Source organism: Octopus bimaculoides, chromosome 2 (genome assembly GCF_046866305.1).
Source record: "Octopus bimaculoides isolate indiv1 chromosome 2, ASM4686630v1, whole genome shotgun sequence".
In the NCBI taxonomy this organism is placed as follows: Eukaryota; Metazoa; Mollusca; class Cephalopoda; order Octopoda; family Octopodidae; genus Octopus; species Octopus bimaculoides.
Window position 1 is genome coordinate 101,369,951 of NC_142929.1, and position 25,000 is coordinate 101,394,950.

Genomic DNA, 25,000 nt, shown 5'->3' on the forward strand with positions numbered 1-25,000 from the left:
CATATTTATGTATCAATCTTATGCATATATGCATCCATATATCACATTCATATCGATATTTCTCTCAACACTTGGTGAGCCAGTCTGTTTTCTTCTCTAATTTCATTCCTTTTTTGAATTGAGAGTCTTTCCCATCTTCGTCTTTCATACTCTCAATTTCTTGCTCTCTCGACACTCATTTCATTTCTTTTTATGGTGTTTTCTTGCAAAGGTATTTTCCTTGTATCTTTATTTATTACACTTATATTATTGTTGTTTAAATTATTAGTTGCATTATGCAAATTTTGGTTGATAATGATGAAAGGGTTATCATTATTATGTGTTGAACGAGACCTTTGGAAATATGCTGTGCGTGAGAAGACCTGGCAAGCCAAGTGAGACCTAAATCCAAGGCCTCTGCCAGGGGTGTAGCCAGCCCACTTATGCGTACCTTTCCTTCATTGGACACTAAACTCCGCTTGCGAAGACCTGTTGAGGCAAGTGAAATCGAAATCGTGATGGCACCTGTGCCCAGCGTCGCCTTTCTGGCACTTGTGCTCGTGGCATGTGTAAAGACTTTCGAGCGAGATCGTTGCCAGTGCCCCTGGACTGGTTCTTGTGCGAGTGGCACATAAAATACACCATTTTGAGCGTGGCCATTGCCAGTACCGCCTGACTGGCTTTCATGCTGGTGGCACCCACTACACTCTCGGAGTGGTTGGCGTTAGGAAGGGCATCCAGCTGTAGAAACTCTGCCAAATCAGATTGGGGCCTAGTGTAGCCATCTGGTTTCACCAGTCCTCAGTCAAATCGTCCAACCCATGCTAGCATGGAAAGCAGACGTTAAACGATGATTGATTATGATGATGATGATGTATTAATAGTGATAACGTAATTTTCTGAAATGACACTATTGTTAAATGAATTTGTATCGTTTGATTCTATGGCAATCATTATATATAGCATTTAAGTTATTATCATGATTGATAACATGATTTTCTGCTATTTCTGGTACATCCAGCTGAAACTTCAGATGGATTCTTTGCGAAGGAAATGGTAACTGGATGGCCTAACAAAGAATTTAGAAATGTACTTCGCTTTAATGTTGACTTTAGATACCTTATTTGAGAAGAGTTTGGAGATTAATAGTTATCAAGCAAAAGTGAGATGATTCTAAAACATTGGCATAGCTTTAAAAAGTTATTGTCTTCACACAATTTGTAAAATAATACTTTGGTTATTTCTGATTAATCTCGCTTTTAAACGATGTTTGTCAAATACATGTGTGTGCTGTGTATGCACACCTGTGAGTATGTGAGAAAGAAAGGGAAACACACATATGTACATATACACATATGTATATAGAAATATATATATCTCCATATACATGCACACACACACATATATATATATATACACAAACATACATAAAAGTATAATAGATATATATATACACGTATATATATATATACACATATACAGACAACTATCATCTGCTCACAATTCATAAAATAATACTACGGTTATTTTTGGTTAATCTCGCTTTCAAATGTTGTTTGTCAAATACGTGTGTGTGTATGTGTGTGTGTGTGTGTGTATGTGAGTGTATACAAGAGAGAAAGGTTATCACATACACATGTATATAGAAATATATATATACATACACACATATATAAATATATACAAACATACATAAATGTATAATAGATATATATATATATATATATACACACATCTATATATATATATATATATATATATATATATATAGATAGATAGATAGATAGATAGATAGATAGATAGATGGATACAGATACATACATCTATATAAATATATATATATATATAGATAGATAGATAGATAGACACAGATACATATAGATATCCTTCTTCACCCTACATAAACACACACACACATATACATACACATGCACACACTTCCCCTCCCTCCCGCCCTCCCTTCTCGGCCTTTAGTCCAGTTACCATGATAACATATGTAAAAAGTTTACCTGTCGGGAAAGTTTATTGGAACACTAACATCTTTGTATAGCTAATTGGAGGAGGAGGAGGAAGAGGAGGAGGAGGGTGTAATGACTATAGCAGACTGAGAGGACATAAAGAAACAAACACCAGTTGCAAAGTGGTGAGAAACAAACATAAATACAAAGATGTACATACACACATATAAATATATTTATATATGTGTGTATGTACATCTTGGTATTCATGTTTGTTTCTCACGACTTGGCAACTGGTGTTTGTTTCTTTATGTCACCATAACTTAACAGTTCAGCAAAAAGGCTGACACAATAAGTTATAGATTAAGCACAGGGATTGATTTGATCAACTAAACCCTTCAAGGCAGTGCTCCAGTATGGCTGCCATTCAATAACTAAAGCAAATAAAAGTATGATGTGAATGAATTAATGTAAATATGGAGAAGAATATAAATTGTCCTTAAATTTTATAGAGTTACCCTCCTTGCACCATTGGAGAAAATTGTATACTTTTTTCACTTTCCTACTTTCACATAACCTTTTTCTGGTAATAGCTACCTTCATCACAGTTTCAGTTCCTGAACCCAAAAAATTTACTCTTGCAACCAATCAAATTCGTCAATGAAAATTCTGGCCACAAAGATCCGATTAAAAGCTATTAGGGATCATAGAAGATGTAAACTTTCCATTTAAAATTAAAGAATGATTTTTAGGGTTATAATATGTACTCTAGTTCTTCTTCTATCAAGTACTTTTACCTTTTGTTTGTACATCAAAGTGTGTGTGTGTATACATACATATGCACATGTGTGTGTTTGTGTGGATATATATATATATATATATATATATATACACACACACATACATATATACATATGTATATGCGTTATATTTATATATATATATATATACACACATATGTATACGTTATACATATATACATATGTATATACATTATATATATACAAATGTATATACATTATATATATATATGCACACACATGTATGTGTATATATATATATATATATATATATAGCATTAAGAATTACTTCTGTCCATTATGAACTCAGGATAAAAGGTTGAAATAAATCTACAATATAACTATGTGTACATGATTAACTACGTCAACTAAGTAATTGTTTGTTTTCAAAAGTACTAGTAGTTTTCTGCCTCTATTTATTTTGGGTTAAATTCTCATTTAATGTGTGCATGTCCTTTAAAATATATTCCTACAGCATAACATTTTATATTAAATTAGATTACAGATAAATAATCTTGCATCCTGAGTAAATTTTAAATTTGTCAACAAAGTCACAGTTCAGATTTAACAAGCAATGTCAGATGTTATACATTATTTAGCTAAGCAATGTTTATGTCAACATTTTTCTTGTGTCTGCAACAACGGGATCTACAGCTTAAGGTAGGAGATACGTAGCCAGGGAGAAATGGAATGTACTGAAATATCTTAGACTTCTTATTGGTTGTATTAATAAATGGTAGTCCATATGAATCAGCCTTTTCTTCATTTGATTCATCTACAGTTATTTCTTGCCATGCAATGAAGCCTCTTTCTTCCAGTGTGCCTGAAAATATTTAATGTTTAATACCTTAATAGAACATTTTATAAATAACAAATATCATTACAAAACAGAATGAGTTAACAAAAATATAGAATTTGTACTGCCACGTAAAGGAGATTGTAAAGTATGACAGTCTATGCCACTGAGTAAATGGTAGTCAGTGGTAAACTGGGTCTCAGGCTCAGATTCATTACTCAATTTAACCATTTGGCTTACTCAACTATTTCCTATAGAATGCAAAACCAGTGTTACAGCAGCTTTCTGTTTTGCCACTGATTGAGGCCAATGGAAGTTGTTAGATAGTTCTGATTACAAACGTCAACAACTGACTTTGTCTTACTAATGTATAGAAGAAATAAATATAAAATATAAATTTTAAAAATATTCACAAAAGATATTGGTTTCAAATTTTGGTACAAGACCAGCAAGCACGGGGAATGTTAATTACATTGACTCCAGTACTCAGCTAGTACTTATTTTATTGACTCTGAAAAGATGAAAGGCAAAGTTAGCCTCAGCAGAATTCTTAACTCAGAACATAAAGACAGACAAAAAGCTGTTAAGCATTTTGCCTGGCATCTTGTATTCAAAAAAGATATTCCCAATTTGTTGGGTATTTGCGTGTTAACAACACAAAGGGAGAAAATTTCCCTACTAGCTAAAAGCATTTACCATCAAAGACTAATAGTTTTTACAAGCAAAGGGAAAAAATAAATTTAATGGCACAAACTCTTGAAAATAAAGATAATTATACAAATTGATACTATCAGGCAGAAACTAGAAATATTGGTACAAACTAATGTAAAAAAAAAATAAATGCGCCCTTTTAAAGCCTAGCCAGACTCATGGTCCCGGTTTCCCAGTTTCTATGGCGTATGTGTTCCCCAGCTGGACGGGACGCCAGTCCATCGTAGCGTTACTCATTTTTGCCAGCTGAGTGGACTGGAGCAACGTGAAATGAAGTGTTTTGCTCAAGAACACGTGTCGCCTAGCCCAGGAATCGAAACCACAATCTTATGATCATGATGCTAACACCCTAACCACTAAGCCACATGCGTCCACACAAACTGATGTTAATAAACAGAAAATAGTAAAACTGAAAGTGTGGGAAATAATGTAAGGGTACTTTGAAAATTTCTATTACGATAGGTTTGGGTATGTGGGTATTTTGAAGACACCTTAAGGAATGATGACTGTGCCCTGCATAGTTATGGGTTGTCCTTTGGCAAGGTAAAGCACCTGTTCAGCTGCCCTGCTAGAGATACAGCAAAGCCATGAGACTGCAGCATGACAGATTGTGAAGAGGTAGTTGAAGAGCTCAACTGAGCCAACAGTGCTTCTTACATTGATGTTGAGCAGAGGAATCCTAGAAGATCAATGGTCAGGATAACTAAACTCTATCAAGAGAGTAACTGCAACATATGTGTAAGGGTGGCACCTATGGTTGTGTAACTAACTAATGAAAGGTTCACTGTGACTCAAGTTCCCAATTCAAATTCATAATAATGGAATTGGATGGCAACATAGAGTCATGGAATTCGCAAAAGCAGCAAATATAAAAAAGAAAATAATAGGCTTATCCTACCAATATAAATATAATGTATTAATATAGTATAAAGTTACAAAAATGTCTCAAAAGTGTAGTGACACAGATATATCTCTGTTAACCCTTTAAGCATTTTAACCAGCCGCATCCAACCTAAATACACTGCCAGTTTTATGTTCAAACTGGCCAGATCAATCTCTCACACCTATAAAAATAAACAATCACATCATCAAAATTTCAAAGATATGAGAAAAGACATCCGAGCGAGATCGTTGCCAGTGCCGCTGGACTGGCTCCTGTGCGGGTGGCACGTAAAATACACCATTTTGAGCGTGGCTGTTGCCAGTACCGCCTGACTGGCCTTCGTGCCGGTGGCACGTAAAAGCACCCACTACACTCTCGGAGTGGTTGGCGTTAGGAAGGGCATCCAGCTGTAGAAACTCTGCCAAATCAGATTGGAGCCTGGTGTAGACATCTGGTTTCACCAGTCCTCAGTCAAATCGTCCAACCCATGCTAGCATGGAAAGCAGACGTTAAACAATGATGATGATGATGAGATAATGCATGATAAATTAAAATTAATATGAATAAATAAGCTTTACATTTTTGACAGAATAATCCTGAATACCAAAGTGTTAAGGCATTAACTTTAATAAGTGTTTATTGACATTTAGCAGTTCAGAGAATAACAGCTGTGAGGAAACTAAATATGGTGGAGCAGCCAATCAGAAAGGTCAAAGTTCATAGACAAGGAATGAACAAGAACATCAAGATTAAGAATCCACTATTATTATATATTCTTGAAAGATTTATTAAGGTAAAAGTACCCTTTCTATTAGTAACACTGTTCCTACTCACCCTTATATAATGTGGGGTAGCTATCTATCATCACTATAGAAAGGCACCTGGACTTGTCCCTTTATACTTTTAGCCTATCAACACCTGGTTTAAAACTACATCCCACTTTTCAAATACCCATCCCCCATCCATAACTGAGTGGGCTTTCCTGTTCTTTTCCTATCTTGAAAGTTACTTGGCAACATCACAAGACCTGATTGCACAAAAGTAGCTCCCAGTACACACAGTAAAGTGGTTGGCATTAGGAAAGGCATCTAACCGTAGAAACCAGACCAAGGCTGACACAGGGACTCGATGTAGCCTTGTGACTCACCAGATCCAGTCAACTTGTCCAACCCATGCTAGCATAGAAAACAGATGTATGATGATGATGATGATGAAACTCTTGTCATTTAAACATAACAGGATTATGGAGGCCAGTTGCATAAGATGACTACTGTGATACTACTAAAGTTCACATAATTATGTGCTTCTAGGTTCAATTTCAGAGCGTGGTACCCTTGGGGAAGTATCTTCTATTACAGTTTTGAATTGACCTGTCTTTTGTTTTTTGTAATAAAACTAAATAGACTGAAACTGCATGAAAGCCTGTTGGAATGGCTGTATCTATTCTTATGAGATAAACTTAATCTGTCATCCATTTTAACACCAACCAGTTGGCCTTTGTATATCTTTAGCAAAGTTCACTGTTGCATAGATTTGGAGCAGAGTTCCAATCTGTGAATAAATAGTGATGTGTTAGGGTTTCTTCTTTCTCTCAAATACTCTTGGAGGGCCTACTAAAGGGTAGTGGGCACTGCCTTTCCTCTTCTGATTAAGCCTATAACATTTTTTTACAAATTGTTTTTAGAAAATTTCATAAAATATTTTATAAAATTTTGTTATAAAAATTGGGGACTTACCTGGCACTGTGTTGTCAAGGAAGCAAGCTAAGGCACCACCAACAAAATTAGCATTTCCTAGCAATGTTTGTAATATGTTATTTAATTCTACATAACCTAAGTAATAAAAAAAATAGAACAGATAAGAATATTGATATTAAAACATGAAGTATACAAATGCAGAATATTCTTTTCTACTCTAGGCACAAGGCCTGAAATTTTGGGGGAGGAGACCAGTCAATTAGATCAACCCCAGTATGCAACTGGTACTTAATTTATCGACCCCGAAAGGATGAAAGGCAAAGTTGACCTTGGCAGAATTTGAACTCAGAACGTAAAGACAGACAAAATACTGCTAAGCATTTTGCCTGGTGTGCTAGCATTTCTGCCAGCTTGCTGCCTTACAAGTGCAGAATGTTAAACAGAATATTTGTATATCACCAATATTAAAACAGATTGAAAAGAATGTAATTATGTGTTATAGAATTTGTATTCTAACATTACTGCTTAGTAGTCTCTCTATAGCAAGACACTTGTGCTTGTTCTTCTATCATACATTAGCAGCATTTCAATGCCTGACATAGAGCTATCTTCCCCTCTCAAATGCTTCCCAGTTTAGTAATGAGAACTTTTTCCTTTTCCTTTTGCATTATTCTTTTTTTCTGCTTGCAAGTTATTTGGAAATTTCACTAGGACTAGTGGCACAAAAAAATGCATCCAGTACAATCTGTAAAATGGTTCGCATTAGGAAGGGCATCCGATCATAGAAACCATGCCAAAGCTAACAATGGAGCTTGATGTGGTCTTGTGGCTTGCCAGATGCTATCAACCTGTCCAACCCATGCCCACATGAAATGTGGATGGTAAATGATGATGCTGATGACGAGAACAAATGGTGAAGAAAAAATATATAAGAAAACAAATAACTTTTCTAAAATAAAAACTTAAGCAACTGATAACACTATATACTAAATAGGAAAAACTCAATGCGGGAGTCATTAGTCATTCAACTGGCTAGAAATAACAGTCAAATCTCCTTCAAATCACAGCCTACTTAAAAAGAGAAAGGATATTACAGGATGATATAGTCTTAAGTAATTCTAAAAAGATGGTTTTGTCCCAGCTGGAATGCTTTTAATCATAATCTGCTGGATTAGGACAGACTTTAGGTTAAAGCAACAAAATATAAGAAACACATTTTCAATGAAATTAAATCCAAGTAAACGTACATGCAACTGTCTAACCAATCAATTTCTTGTTGAGCAAATGTGGGAGTTGCAACACAAATACTTTGACATGATAGACATAGCAGACAAATCTTTCTGACACTTAACCCTCTCACCTTAAGAAAATTCAGTGAGGTCAAATTGGATAATGTCATTCTAGACAAACTTTGTCTGAAAAATAAATGATATTGTCACAGCTGGAACATCAAATTAGATCATGTTATTCTAAACATACTCGATCTAAAACATAGATGAAACGGTTACAACTGGGATGTCATTGATTATAGTTCTGATCAATCAGGGCTGACATATGGTTAGACAACACAGCTTCACTGGACAATTGTAGTTACTTCTATCTTTCACAAATACCAAGTTATTTGATTCTGTTCACACTTTAGATCAACTTCAGTAATTAACTGACAAATATTCACACATGTTTAATAATAAACTTTTATAATGTACAATATTCTACAATAAATGATAGTTACTTACAATGGATAAATCCATCAAAATGTTATATCATTTATTTCGGAGTATGCACAGTATACATTTCACTTTCATTATAAAATAGTATAATATATACGATATTTTGAAATTGTAACTCATAACAATTGCTGATTCTCTACAAAGCTCAAATGAAGATCCCAATAAAGTACTGCTCAATAAAGTACACCTGCATCCAGAGAAAGGTCACTGAACTAACTGGCATTAAATCACTAACAAATATGCTCCAGTTTCTGGTGTGCTGTCTTCTCTATCTATCTTTTCTATAGCTAGTACAATGGCCTGTGTTTTGCAAAAGTGGCTGGTCTCATACATCTTTTACTCAGGTACTCTTCATCTACTTGTATCCCCCTCTTTTTACCCTTGTTATGTCCATCCATGCCCTGATCCTGTAATAATATCAGCATTCTGGAAATTTCTCCTTGCTTATGTTTTTCTTGCAGCTACTGAACAGTAAAGGTCATGGGCATTGCCCTTCCTTCTAGATTCAGCAAGAAAAAGAAAATGACTAGGAACAATCTCTGAAGTACCAATAAAACAAAGATTATTTCATTGTATTAATATTATTTCTAAGCTACTGACAAGCTAGAGCATATTCCTGCCTGTATAGTGTTGAGTAAGTGAGAGATAGGTGAGGGACATAGATCACATAAATTAAGATACCTCTTGAAGGGAAGCAACTGAATAATTTAAAGAAAATGTAATATCTATTTTTTGACTTGCTTTTGGATAATATCCGTATTCTCAGTTGGTTATGCTAGGAAGTCTAGCAGAATAGTGTAATGACAGTTGCTCCTGATATGACCTTATGGAGGAGGTGCCTGAGAACTATACCCTTACAACCCTTCAAAGAACAGTGGGTAGTGAAAATGGATGGATGGGTCTTAGTACAACTTTTATTGATACTGAATGATGAAATAACATTTTAACTTAATACTGGTACAAAGAAAACTAAAGATTTCAAAAGAAGAAAATACTTACCTGTATCAAAAGGTTTTTTAGAGCTAGAAACATAATAGGGTACCATTAAACCAAACAAAAGTGAGATGCCAATGATAGCTAAGTTGCGAGATGAGTTCATATCTATATACATCATGTTGGAGAGTACTAGACCAATAAAAATACCAAAACTGATAATTTGTACTCCACCAAGTACAGGGTAAGGAATTATCACAAAAATTGCACCAAGTTTTCCAAGGACTCCAAATACAATGAATATGACGCCAACCATTTGAAATACTCGTCTGCTTCCAACCTAGAATATAAGAATATTTAATATATAAAGAATTGTTTTTAATATATTTTTTTGTTCAATTCACTCTCTGCTGTTCATGCTTTCAAATATATAATGGCCAGCAATAATCTAAAATAACTACTTTCATATAGTTATAACATATAATCTTTAGAATTTGGCAAGTGGGTGGTCTCAGCAAAAATGAATCCAGTTAAAGGAAAAAATATGAGCTACAAGCAAAATAAAAAAAAAACTTTCTTGCTGGTAACATTAAAGCTTTGAATTTTACAGTTAAAAGTTGGAAGATCTCTCTCTGATGCAGTGGTAGCATACCCATCTACTCTATGATAGACACATGGTTCCATTCCAGTCAATGACTTTGTCCACATTTTTCTGTGTGAGGGAATTATTGGCCATAGCTACACTGGCATTTAAGCAACTTTGTAAAAAGAGTCCAAATAAGTCTTAAGTGACATATGGGAAATATAAATTTAATAGTATGGAACTGCAGGATATAGTAAAACAAGTGATTTATTTACAAATTTTAATTATAAACTGTGGAAACTGAAAACTAATTTCGTCAGTAAATTCCAACTGGTTTTCATTGTTATTCTAACTTTCATCAACTGTTTATGGACAGAAATTATTGGTTTTGGGGCCCTCAAATTAAACAATTCAGGTGTAAGTTGTCATCGTCATCATCGTTTAATGCTTGTTTTCCATGCCAGCATGGGTTGGATGGTTTGAAAGGAGCTTGCCATGCTCCAATTGTCTGTTTTGGCATGGTTTTCACAGCTAGATGTCCTTCCTAATTTCGCTTCCCAACCACATGGTTTCAGGTTCAATCCCATAGTATGGCACCTTGGATAAATCAACAGAAACTGAAAGAAGTATGCTGCATGTGTGTGTGTGTGTGTGTATGCTGGTTGGTTGGTTATGCTAGGAAGTCTAGCAAAATAGTGTAATGACAGTTGCTTCTGATACGACCTTATGGAGGAGGTGCCTAAGAACTATACCCTTACAACCCTTCAAAGAACAGTGGGCAGTGAAAATGGATGGATGGGTCTTAGTACAACTTCTATTGATATTGAATGATGAAATAACATTTTAACTTAATACTGGTACAAAGAAAACTTTACAGAGTGTGCTGTATGCATTTATGTGGCACTGGCACAAGTGCATTGTACAAGGCACTGGCGCCTGCAAAGCAAAGACCTCTCAACTGAGAGAGGGTGAGGGAGGTATGGCCATAAAGGACATACCTATATGTATGGATGGCCATATGGTATGACAAGACATAGTATACATCAATGAAAGACACACACATACAGAGATGAAGACTAAAACAGAGACAAAATGGAGGAATTTGATTAATCAAAAGTTTATATAGTGTAAAATATAATTAATAATTAACCCATAAAGTGCTGGGATTTGCACTTACATAGCATGGGCTGCTGAGCACATTCTATGAAAATGAGACTATCGTACACACATAAAAAACAAAAAAAATAGTTAAAATATCTTCTTAGTATATAATGGTGGCAAGTTTTACATCATCCAAAAAGTCATTAGTTGAACTATTAGTCCTCTTGCATTCTGGGAACGAGGTGTATCGGAGTATTTGAGTGACATTAGACCCCAACAAACGCCCATAAATTAAATGCATCTATCTGGGCCACAATCATGGCCTGTCGACCTGTGCCTGATGGCCACAATCGTGGCCCGTAATGCTTTATGTGTTAAAACTATAAACAAATAAAACAAATACAAACAATTCAGTTATTGATTACCTTTGTTATTCCAATTGCTCCAATGTTTCCTCCATAAGTGCTGGTGCCATGTCCAGCCCCAAAGGCCCCTGCAAGACAACTGGCAAACCCTTCAATCATGATACCACGGTTGACAGCATGGCTAGGAGGGGGTGGGAGACCACACATTCGAGCACATGCATAATAGTCCCCAATTGAATCAATGATAGACGTCATCGTAGCTATTATAAAACCAACAAATGCAGACGCTAGGAAACTAGGTGGACCAAACTGACCTGCAAAGTAAAAAGAAAAAAAAAAAAGCGTTATCAGCCATTAAATTGACAACACAAATATAGATCAATAAACAAGTAATGAATATCCATCGAGTTGAATCAACAAAGAATTTCTAGCAGAGCTAGAAACAGTAGACAAATCTTTCTTGTATCATATTGTACTATATTGTCATAATGAAAGGAATAACTTTAGGGAATGTAGTGCTAAATACACTATGACTGAACCTACACACATGCATATACACACAAACACACACACACAAGTGCACCTAGAGGTACAGGCATGATTGTGTGGTTGAGAATTTCGCTTTCCAACCACATGGTTTCAGGTTCAATCCCATAGTATGGCACCTTGGATAAATCAACAGAAACTGAAAGAAGTATGCTATGTGTGTGTGTGTGCACGTGCATGTATATATACGGCATGTAAATAGCACCATTTGAGCATGATCGTTACCAGTGTCGCCTTACTGGCACTTGTGCCAGTGGCACGTTAGAAAATCGTTCGAGCGAGGTCATTGCCAGTGCTGCTGGACTGGCTCCTGTGCAGGTGGCATGTGAAAAACACCATTTTGAGCGTGGCTGTTGCCAGTACCGCATGACTGGCCCTCGTGCCAGTGGCACGTAAAAGCACCCACTACACTCTCGGAGTGGTTGGCGTTAGGAAGGGCATCCAGCTGTAGAAACTCTGCCATATCAGATTGGAGCCTGGTGCAGCCATCCGGTTCACCAGTCCTCAGTCAAATCGTCCAACCCATGCTAACATGGAAAGCAGACGTTAAACGATGATGATGATGATGTGTATCAGGTCACTTCTGAGCTCTCTCATGAATGCTATTGATAACATGGAATCTAGTACATCCTGTTGCTTGGTCGAGTTATTGGCAACTAAACTGGCACCCCCACTTGGCTAGCTTGGAGAGAAGGGTTGCTAGAAACCCAGCAGGACTAAAGACCAGACCTGTCAAAAGGACAGATGAACCTAGTACAGGTTCAACGACTATATAGTAATAGCATGGATACTCAAAAATTCTGGACTGGTGTCTGGCATGCTGGAAGACCACTGGGAGTAAAGCATCCTTGCTAAAGCATATCTCTAGGAGAAGGTCAATTTGATATAATACTACATATACAGGGAATAGCATTGGAGATTTTGGGGATCTTTTGGTTGCCCTAGAAATCATGGCACTCCTACATTCCTGAACCTTTGACTGATATTAGCACTAGATATCTTGCTTTGACTCATCTCAGGATCATGTCAATAGGGTGGAGAGGGTCTATGAGGTGTTGTGCAAGTCTTATTAGACCTAAAATTTTGTACAGGCATTACTTTGTCAATGACGGTCATACTCATCTAACATGCCAACAGCCATCATCATACATGTATGTGAGTGTGTGTGTACATTTGTGTCTCTGTCTTGACATAACACAATTGTTGTAAATTGTGCTATGTCAAGTTGTCTTGGCATAGCACAATAGTTGTAAATTAGTGTAATTCTGCAAAAAACATGTCTGGCCATGGGGTAATATTATCTTGTTTGAAAACAGGTAAGGTTGGTGATAGGAAGAGCATCTGGTCTTTGAAAAAGTCTCAATAAACTGCATGTAACTCATGCAAGTATTGAGGAGAAGGAGGACAACAAATGAGGATGAGATGACAATGATTCTTTTCTATACTTCCATGAGCCAGATGGAATTTGGTAGATGGTAGATTTTCCATGGTTGGATGCTCTTCTTGTTAACCAAGCAAGGAAATATTTTCTTACAGCTGCATATATTTCCATGGAAGACTGGAAACGAAGAACACTGTTTGTGTAGTGGTGATGGTTATTTGTAATGATCACATGATATCAAGAAAAGGACACACAAACACACATGCGCATATAATCACCATCATCATCATTTAACACCAGCTGGCATGAGTTGGATGGCTTTTTCAGTTTCTTTCTACCAGATATAATCACAAAGTTTTGATCAACCTGGGACTATAGTAGAAGACATTTGCTCAATGTACCACATAATGGGACTGAAAATGAAACCATGTGGTTAAGAAGTAAACCTATTAACAACACAGCCATCTCTGCACACACACACATACACATATACACACACACATAAACATGCATCCATTTTTTTAAAAACAAATTATCATTTTTCCATGCCAGTGTAACGTTAGAAGCACCATTTTAGCGTGATTGTTGCCAGAGCAGCTGACTGGCTCCCGTGTTGGTGGCACATAAAAAAAGCACCATTCAAGCATGGTCATTGCCAGTGCCGTTGGACTGGCTCCTGTGCAGGTGGCACGTAAAAAGCACCATTTGAGCGTGGCTGATGCCAGTACCGCCTGACTGGCCCTTGTGCCGGTGGCACATAAAAGCACCCACTACACTCTCGGAGTGGTTGGCATTAGGAAGGGGCATCCAGCTGTAGAAACTTTACCAGATCAGATTGGAGACTGGTGCAGCCTTCTGGCTCGTTGGCCCTCAGTCAAACCATCCAGCTCATGCCAGCAGGGAAAGCGGATGTTAAAAGATGATGATGATGATGATGATGACAGCAGTGGGGTATGAGATATTTGTTCTTTTTAGAATCAGAAATGAGGGGGCCAAACTGTTAACATGCTAGGTACACTCAAGATAAATTATGGGATATCTCCAAATAAGTGTAATATCATTCTCAATATTACTGCAGCTAGGGTATTCCTCTCCTGATTGTAAGGGTTGTGTGTTCGATTCCTTGTGACATGTTGTGTCCTTGAGCAAGGCACTTTATTTTATGTTGCTCCAGTCCTTTCAGCTGGCAAAAATGAGTTGTGCTTGTAATTCAAAGGACCAGCCTTGTCACATTCTATGTCACACTGAATCTCCCTGAGAACTATGTTAAGGGTATGCATGTTTGTGGAGTGCTTAGCCATTTGCATATTTAATTTCACGGGCAAGCTGTTCTGCTGATCGGATCAAATGAAACATTCTTCATCATAACCAACAGAATGCCAGTTATTTCACCTGTAAAAAGCATTAAACAAATATATAACATAAGTAAAACAAGAGACAAACAATTATACATACCAGGATATGGGAAATAAAACCAGGATGAAGAATGTACTACATGAAATCTGCTGTCTGTCCGAGCAAAGTACTGTGAGTTTTGAGGATTAGCAGACAAAACTCCAGCTTTGGTTAAGATGTCACTTAGAATCCAACCAAATATTATGGCAAACAGAATCTAGTAAACAGAGAACAGAATGACGATATTCATAATAACACACTGTATGTAGAAATGTAGATTACAATAATGAAGATAATAATAGTGGTGATGATGAGTTTGGTGGCAGGGAAAACAACATTAGCATAATAATTATCATTTATCATTTTATTGATATAATGTGTGTGTGTGTGTGTGTGCGCGTGTGTGTGTGTATGTGCGTGCATGTGTGTGTGTATGTGCGTGTGCATGCGTGTGCTTATGCATGTCTGAGTACATGTGTACGTGTGTGTACCCTTGTCTTGACATCACATGTCAGTTGTAAAGAAGTATATTGTCCATTTCTAGTCATCTGTGAAGAATGTGTTGCTTGGAAACAAGTAAAGATTGGTAGCTGGAAGAACATCTGGCCATAGAAAATCTACCTCAACAAATTCTGTATGACCCATGCATGCATGGAAAAATGGACGTTAAATGACGGTGATGATGATGATGATGATGACAATCAGAAAATAAGTGACAAAGAGAAACTAATAGTTAAACTAAACTCAGCAAGGCACCACTCACACAGCTGAATGAAGTAGTATAGCAAGAGTTAAGTACCTTGAACATACACGAAAACTTAAATGAACACTTACTGCAAACACTTTGTGTAAAGGATAGTTCATGAGATGACAGTGTTTTTGTTTATTCCAACTGGGTATATAGCAATTTAGCTTATCACAGTATAGACATAAAATTCCAGCAAAAACAGCAGTTCTAGAAATGAGAAATATGTACAGAAAAGATAATTATTTCTAATTTAGGCACAAGAACAGAAATTGGAGGAGAGGTAGGGTGTCAGTGGATTACATAGGGCCCCAGTACTTGACTACTTTATTTTATCAACCCCCAAAAAATGAAAGGCAAAGAGCTTAAATGAATACTGCAATGCAATTTTTTCTGAAGCTCAAACAATTTTGCTAATTTACTGCATGTTTGGGGAAAATTATTAGCTAGAGGTGAGAAAATACTTCAGCAGTTTTTATTTTAAGCAAGTTATTTTTAATTTACACTCATTTTTTTACATGTGGGCAAATAAATACAATAGGCTTACAAACTGTATTCTTATTGTTGATAATGTTTGAATTTGACTGCTAAAATAATTTATGGATGAAAGAAACATGCTAAAACACTTTGTAGTTCAATAGCTCAATGTAGCTAGGATTTTTTTTTATTTACTCTAAATTAACATATAACGCAGATAGTTTTTGGTTACTTTGAAGAGAAACAGTGCTAATATTCTTTTTTGGAGTTTCGTAAATGATAGGATGAGATCAGAATAGTAGGGTGAGGTTCATGTAATGTACAAAAAGGAATAACATTTTCTGCTATAAAGAAAAATAATTTCTAATATTTAAGTCAAGGTCCTTTCAGTATACAATCTCCATTTTGTACTGATACATCACCATTATTTTCCTCCATCACTTGTGTTTTACTTTGAAGCTGGAATGGTTAATATTTGATTTGTCTGTTGTAGTTTAATATTTGTAAGAAATGCAAATAATAAACTACAACAGAGTGGGAACTTCCAAAACAATGCAGTATGTAAATGAAGCAGGGTTTTGGCAAAATGTAACTGGGAATGGCATAAATTTAATATTATGGAGGGTAAAAAGGACAATTTTAAAATTGAAAGAAGATACTCAGGAATGTAATAGGATGTTGACAGGTACCTTGTTCACACTTCATATTTTCTTAACAAGCTCACTGGCTAATTGTGACACTAGCACCTATTTTGACACTCTGTTTCTATATATCACTTGTGGGGAGATAAGTCACTGCTATCTTTAGCAGTCGAGCACCTATCATTGATGAAACCAAGGAAGGTTGAAATCAGGTGATCTGGTGGTCTCGGCACTGAAGATGGCAGGGATTTGTCTTCCCACTAGTGATATAAACAAATGTGCATTTTGTACCAAATGCCAAGTTTCTGTCATGGCATCTACCGCAGTACAGTTTGTTCTAACAGAATGTCCACATTTAAGTGAGGATAAATATTATATCTTTATTTTTGAAGATGACCAAGACTCCACTTCTTATACTGCAACAACAGAGGATGCAGCCATGCAGGCAACCAAAGATTCACAACTACTTTTGTTTATACAACAACTTCTAATGAAACTAAGGAAATGGTGACTGCACAAGATGACCAGCCTCACTCCCTCATCCCTGCTGTCAAGACAGCTAGGCCTATATTAGGGATGCAGAGGAATGACCATGCTGAGTTGTGTGTCTTACCATGCTCTGAGCGATGCATACCACAGTGGCATTGCTGGATATTGCCCTTTGGCCTGTTGACAGTTGGGTTTACTCCATGCAATCTGCCAAAAACTCCAGTCTTCACATGCATCATAAACATACACATATATATAAATGAAGACAGATGAACAACAATGATAATGAACGATGAGGTTTCATATATTCGCAATATTTATTTCTAAACATAGAAGGGTCAAATAAATGGATTAAGTTGATTACATCAACCTCAGTGCGTAACTGGTACTTATTTAATCAACCCCGAGAGGATGAAAGGCAAAATCGACCTTGGTGGAATTTGAACTCAGAACATAATGGCAGAGCATGCTAACGTTTCTGCCAGCTCACCGCCTTAATATATTCACAATACTGGAGTCCTACCACTTCAAAGGCAATCCTCAGCAAGGCTAAGTAAGAGTCCCTTTCATCCAACGTTGTTTCTGTTTATTCAGTAACCACTTTACAGAGTGCACTGGGTTCATTTTGCTATGGCATCAGAACTAGAAAGACTGTGATCCTACTATACTTCTCATTCTGTTTTCTTTCCTACTGACTACAACTTAAGTCTTTGAAGTCTCTTGATAAGAGGATTTACTTTCAAGTTAAGATTACTTCTTTCAGTAAATTATCTATGAGAACTAAGTCATCAGTATTTAGGAATTCCCAAGAACAGCTGATCTTAAACTCCTCTATTATGGCCCTGCAAGCTAAATTCCTCACTGAAATTGTTAATCTTCAATTTACTGGCAATCTCTCTGTACATGAATTGCATAACTCTCACAAGCCATTCATCTATCTTTAATTTATTTTAGTGACCACCAAACTATAGAGCATACAAACCTGTGAAAAGCTTTCTTCTGCTCAAACAAAAACTAGTTTCAGGGTGAACTTATACTTGGTTATGTGCAACTTTTGTAGTTAACTGACTAAAGAGACAGTTGTGGTGGTGGTGGTGGTGGTATTTTAATTCTCTTCCTAAATGGCTCACTACAATTCTTTCAGTAACTTTCCTAACTTAGTCCATCAATTTAATAACTGTAATTTCAGTCCGTTGAGTATTTTCTTTGCTCTTGTAGCAATTGATGATGATACTACACTGCCAGTCATTAGGTGCAACACTTCCTTGTACTATCTGCATCACTGAGTGATTAGTATATGACCTTGACAATCCTTTTTAGTCTAGCTTAACTGTACCTTCATATTTTTAAAGGTGCTTTCAAGCACACAATTGTCATTAATGATTGATCCCTACAAAGTGCACCCATACATTCTTCTCATTCAAAATTTCTCACTTGTTTCTATGACTCTTCAGTGTCACTGAGGGTAAGTGCTTCTTTATCATTCAATACATGCCACTCCCAAATGACATCTCAGTTCTCTCAAGTACAATGTCTTTCAAACCATGCCTTTGAACCTCACATCACAGAACATATATAATCTACTTTCTTTTGGTTTCTTCCTAACTAACTATACCTGGCTTCTAGCTTCTCTTCTAGCTATATGATAGTGTTGTTTGCTTCCCCCTTATTTCCAGTATTTCCAGATTTGTCTCTACAGTCTTATGGCTCTATCTTTGAATATTTGTTTCTATTGAGATGATACCTATTTTTATACAAAGCACTTTACTGACAACGGTTCTGTACATGAGTTGCATAACTCTCACCAGCCATACATCTATTCCAAATTTCTTTTAGTGACCACCAAACTACAGAGCAAAGAAACCTGTGAAAGGCCCTTATCAGTTCAAACAAAAACTAGGTAGGGTGTGAGCTTACACCTGGTTACATATAAAAATAGGATAGTTTTACAAATATCTCAAGCAAGAATAATTCAACTCTTACTCCTCATATATATATATATATATATATATATATATATATATATATATAAGGGCATTACTATACAATAATGCCTCACACTTAGAGGGACTCCATAAGTCAAAACTACCAAAATAAGCACACGATTGGTAAAAATGTGCTTATTTTGGTAGTTTTGACTTATGGAGACCCTCTAAGCGTGAGGCATTATTGTATAGTAATGGCCTTATATAAATTAAATTATATATATTTATGGTAAAAAAAAAAAAATTATGGTTTTTTTTCTTCCCTTCTGAGGTTTTTTCACGCTAACTACTTGATAAATTCTTATAAAGTCTTTATCCTAATATTATATATATATATATATATATATATATATATATAGAGAGAGAGAGAGAGAGAGAGAGAGAGAGAGAGTACATTTTGAAGAATGCATTTCCTTTTCTTATTAATGATGGATTTTACTGAATTCTTAGACAGGCATAAAGTTAATTTTCACAAAGAAGGAATATATTCAACTGAAATAATCTACTATATTCCTGCTACTTATTTCAATGTCCTCTGAGAGAGTGAAAGGTAATGTAGATCCTAGCAGGAATTGAACTCATAACTAGACTAAATGCGCTGCATTTAGTTTGACACGTTACTCTCTTGGATTTGTACAAGAACATGAAGATGATAAGATTTCTTATATAGGTACAGCTATAAGAAATGAATCAGAGAAATGAGTTATAATGCTCATGCTTTTTTTCAAGAGTATGAGTCAAGCAATTTTATTCAAGATTTGAAACTACATTAATAAGCTTGGCTTACCAAGAATTATGGCCATGATATAACAGCCAGGTAATATGTAAGTAAAGACGTTTCGAATAACTTTGACATAGAAATACTTAAATGTTGCTTGATACTTACGATAATGCAATACCCCAATGTGATTCGGAGAATTTTGTAGCTACTTTAAAGAGAACCATACCAACAAGACACATTGCTGGAATTATAGTGACTGGTCCAATGAACTTCATCATTACTCCTACAATACCTGTAGCACCTATAAGGAAGTGAACAATACCAGCCAACATCAAACTTCCTTCAAGCTGGAATGAGAAGAAAAAGGAGATTAAGAAAAATGGAGAGTATGAAAATATGTACAGTTAGGAGTGATAGAGATGATGGCAATTATATAAAGGAGAAATAGTATCAGAAAAATGTTAGATGTTTTGAAGAATGCTTAAGGTAATGAGTTATAACATAAAATTAGAATCGTATACTATGTTGCAATGAAGTTGTATGTGAGGAAGCAAGCCACTAATTCAAGAAAATAAGGGTATTTACATGAAATAATAGGTTAATGGTGGTATGCTTGCTATGAGCTGGATTGGAAACAAGAATAGAATTAGTGTGAATACCTTAGAGCTGGAGGAGAGACTAAAATATTAGGCAGAGCAATTTCATCAAGAATGAAAGAAAATATTCTTATTCTTTCATAAATAATTCCACTCAGTAGTACATTAGTTTCTACTTCACTTCACAACACACCAACATACAGCACCTCAGCAAAACTATGTTAAAGCATAGCACAAAAGTAATGTGTTTAATAAAATGACTTTTATACTAAACTATAACAGAAACTTTGCTAATATGTAGTGCAATGGCTTTCCTTTCGTAAATGTTTTTTACAGTAAAAGAATATAATATGTAAGCTGTCACTATCATGATCATCACCATTCTAACATCTGCTTGCGCAAGTCAGACAGAATTTGTTGATGCCAATTTTCTATGGCTGGATACCCTTCTTGTTGCCAGCCCTCACTTAGTATTAGTTGTGAATGTAAAATGTAAATAGTACATGTTAAATTTAAAATAGAGAGCCATTCTTATTAAGAAATTAGAGCAGGAATATGCATCAAAGAAATCAAGTTATGTTTGGCAAAAGATCACAACACTCAACTGGAGAGATAGAAAGCAGGTAGAAAAAAACAGGGATCAAGAACGGGGAGGTCAGTACCCTTTTGATACCAAACCATCTGAGAATGCCTCTGGTACTATGATCCAAACTTCTTGTGTTAATATGATTTAAATGAAAATTGTCCATCAAAATTTCATGTTAATTTCTTCCAAATATCAGCTTAATGAGGACAAAATAATTGAAAATTTTCTTTGATATTTTCAAAATTAAATGAAACAAAGGCAATGTATTTCAAAAGAATATGGTAGCAAAAGGATTGATTGGTTTTTCAGTAAAAGAAATTATTAACATGGAAGAATTTTTTCATGTTTTGTTTGACTGGCAGCTGCAGATATTTTGATGAATCCCTTGAGAGAGTTTTTTTTTATAAGTGAATGGCTGCATGTGGAATATATAGAAGAGAAGAAAAGAATGAAATAGAATGATTTCTTTTAAACTTTTGGAAGTCTAATCTCTGAATGATCAGATGTGAATGATATTCTATACCATCAATAGTCAGCATAGGATTGACCATGATTAATTGGCTGTCTTTAACAACAAGAATGTATGAGGTAAGGGCTGAGGGTTCATTTATAAACACAATGAAAATATATTATGAACAGACAAAAGGAAAATAATCCTATAAAATCCAAATAACAATATCACTTCATCGCAAATGCTTTCGATTATAAGTGAGAACTGACCAGTTGCTAATTGTGGGCAATTTCTTTCAGATATCGAATACTGTTTGTATGCAGTCAATTGTAGAGATTATATAAGTGGATAGTTTCAGAACTTAACTGTTTTGCTTTTCAAGGAAGTGGAAATAGCTAACAGAATTAGCTGATTTGCATGTCAGCTATTTCAAGTGACTTACAATATAAAACAATATTCACTGATAAGTTTAAACTGAAATTTCAACAAAAATGCAAAGCTTAAAAGATTCTATGGGTAAAAAGGTCTTCCAATATGCATAAATTATCCTGTAAAATTTTGTAATCCTACGAAACCAGCTGGAGAGCTAATGAGTTCTCAAAAAAAAAAAAAAGCTTACAAGTTTGAAAATAACACTTCATGAATAATGATGTAATTTGAAGAGAAACTGCTACAGCCAGTCACTATTTCATCTATCCAATACTATCCCCTCAACTTATATTACCATCACTAATGCTATCCTCACTAGTTACACTCTCAATTCTGTACATTAATGATCTACTTGCTATCACTTCTGATAACATGCACTGCTATATAGCTGATATTACCCTTCATTTCTTCTGCACAAAGCTTAAACACCTCTAGCCAGAAATACACAGCCTCCAGGAACCTTGAAAACACCTTTAATAGGGAGACATACCAACCTAATAACTTTAAAGAACCTAAAGATTCAACCATTAGGGGTATATAAGATTGAGTCTTGCATGTTGTCCTCTCTAATCATTACAAAACTATAGACATCAAAAGAAGGCTAGAGATTCAATTACCAATATGCTTTAACCATAAGATTACAAACACACTGTTTTTTTACCTCACGCTCTTCTATGAATATGACAATGGTCTTGATCCTCTGGCCTAAATGGTAAATGTTCCCTTATCAGGTCCACTCCTGTAATACATCTTCTCATCTACCCCCTACCATGTCTCACTTTCCAGACTTCACACAATCCAATCCTTTCTACTCAAAGCTCTAAAATTCCCTTCTTATCCATATTTTCTCAACTGATGTTCATACTGAACACCAGTGATGCCAGAGCAGTTTCAGAGGGCACACACAAAGTGATCAGATTAGAACATGTGACCTACTCCAAAACTAGACACTTGAAACAGTTTTGTATGGTATTTATGTTTGTAATGTCATTATTTAACTTGATATATTGGCTTCACTTGACTGTTTTACAGTAGAAATCACAAAGCCATTGACAAATTTTTATCTTATACAAATTTCTTAAAATTTATTTGCTCAACATTCTTAGACAAAATTGAATGATTTATATTTCAAATGCAATGGTAAAACATCTGAAAATCATGTTATCTTTCTAAAAATTTTTGAAAATATATCAAGGTCATAAAAAAATTTCTCCTTGTTGATCAGATTAAAATCATAGTCATTTTGTTAAACATAATATTAACTTAAATTATCTGTTATAGTTCACACATCTTAATATTCTTTGGAAAGTAGGTAAAGTTAAAAGTTTCAAAACATAATAATTTATTAGCCATATCATTCCAGAGTATGAAAGAACCACTGTGAACCAAAGAGAAAGTTCTTCCTACTTAGAAATAAGGGGAAAAAATCTCGACAGTGTTGTTGTTAATATTCCTTTAGCCAATTATCTACAAATAACTCTAGTCTTGTTTAATAAGCACCTTTATTATATCTCATGCTGCAAAGCAGAAGACTTGGAGACACCACTAAGAAAGGCTGCTCAAGAGAATGAATAGAAGAAGGAGAATCAACCAAATGTTGACCCAACAGAGGGATTAGCTATCTGAATTGACAGTACCCTGGTAGATATCGCAACTAAGGGTATGAAGACAGGGAAAGCCCCCAGCCCATCAGGAATCACTGCTTAACATATCTGGTGGTGTAAGTTATAGCCTAACCACCCTTATAGTTAACCAGGTAATACACAAAGGAGTCATACGCAATGACTGGTGTAGTAGCACCATAGTCAACTGCCACCTTAGATAAAAGTAATTAAGGTTATCTGGGAAGATAGTTTTTGTATGTGGCAGATACACAAGTGCAATAAACACCGAAGATGTACAGAAAACAGATTCCATCACCTGCCAGAAGTAGTTGATAGCTTCCATTACCTAGATGACCACATCAGTAGCAGGGGTGAATGCTCTGACAGTGTAACTGCTAAAATAAGAATAGTCTGGCCAAGTTCAGAGAGCTCCTCCCTCTGTTGGTAACAAAGGGCCTCCCACTCAGAGTGAAAGGTAGACTGTATGATGCTTGTATGCGAACAGCCATGTTACACGGCAGTGAAACATGGGCTGCGACTGCTGAGGACATGTGTAGGCTTGAAAGAAATGAAACTAGTATGTTTCACTGGATGTGTAATGTTAGTGTGCATACACGACAGTCTAAGTGCCCTGAGAGAAAAGTTGGACGTAAGAAGCATCAGTTGTGGTGAGCAAGAAACATATATATATATATATATATATATATAAATATATATATGTATGCATTTATATAAATACCAGAGTGCACATACCAAATGCAAATCAAGGTGGAAAAAATAGTAGAGGAATACCAGGTATTTTTGCTGGTTTTTAATAAAGTATACATATATCTATATATATATATATATAAGCAATGTTAATTCTCTAAATGAAGTATTAACAGTAACTGCACGATAAAGTGTAGTATATTGCCACTTAAGTGTGGCTGACCCCTAGGGGTGGATGTTACTGTTGCTTTTAGCCCCAGGAGGACATCTCCTCCAGCTGGCTTATCGACACACGACTGTGTCCTGTTTGCCAAGGGAGTTATCCCTCTCACCTCGACCAGCAGCACGAACGTATCCGGATTTCAGGGTTATTTCCCTTCGTCGGCGTTCGACAGCTGATGACCTTGGTGATCAGCTGTCGAACGCCGACGAAGGGAAATAACCCTGAAATCCGGATACGTTCGTGCTGCTGGTCGAGGTGAGAGGGATAACTCCCTTGGCAAACAGGACACAGTCGTGTGTCGATAAGCCAGCTGGAGGAGATGTCCTCCTGGGGCTAAAAGCAACAGTAACATCCACCCCTAGGGGTCAGCCACACTTAAGTGGCAATATACTACACTTTATATATATATATATATATATATATATATATATTTATTTATAAACATATACATCATCATCGTTTAACGTACGTTTTCCATACTAGCATG

General features: G+C 35.8%; 1 protein-coding gene across 6 annotated transcripts in view; it reads right to left on the reverse strand.

The window, feature by feature from the left end:
• Positions 1 to 3,113: 3,113 nt before the first annotated feature.
• The window catches only part of LOC106868825 (solute carrier family 23 member 1), a 182,947-nt gene continuing 161,060 nt past the window's right edge, over positions 3,114 to 25,000 (reverse strand). For all 6 annotated transcript variants that reach the window (XM_089347311.1, XM_089347310.1, XM_089347314.1 and 3 more), the window contains 7 exons: positions 20,082 to 20,263; positions 15,693 to 15,813; positions 14,919 to 15,075; positions 11,597 to 11,850; positions 9,554 to 9,827; positions 6,864 to 6,959; positions 3,114 to 3,560 (listed from right to left, as the gene is read on the reverse strand). In XM_089347311.1, coding sequence (XP_089203437.1) covers positions 3,337 to 3,560; positions 6,864 to 6,959; positions 9,554 to 9,827; positions 11,597 to 11,850; positions 14,919 to 15,075; positions 15,693 to 15,813; positions 20,082 to 20,263 — 1,308 coding nt within the window. In that variant the 3' untranslated portion in view covers positions 3,114 to 3,336. The remainder of the gene's footprint in view (positions 3,561 to 6,863; positions 6,960 to 9,553; positions 9,828 to 11,596; positions 11,851 to 14,918; positions 15,076 to 15,692; positions 15,814 to 20,081; positions 20,264 to 25,000) is intronic.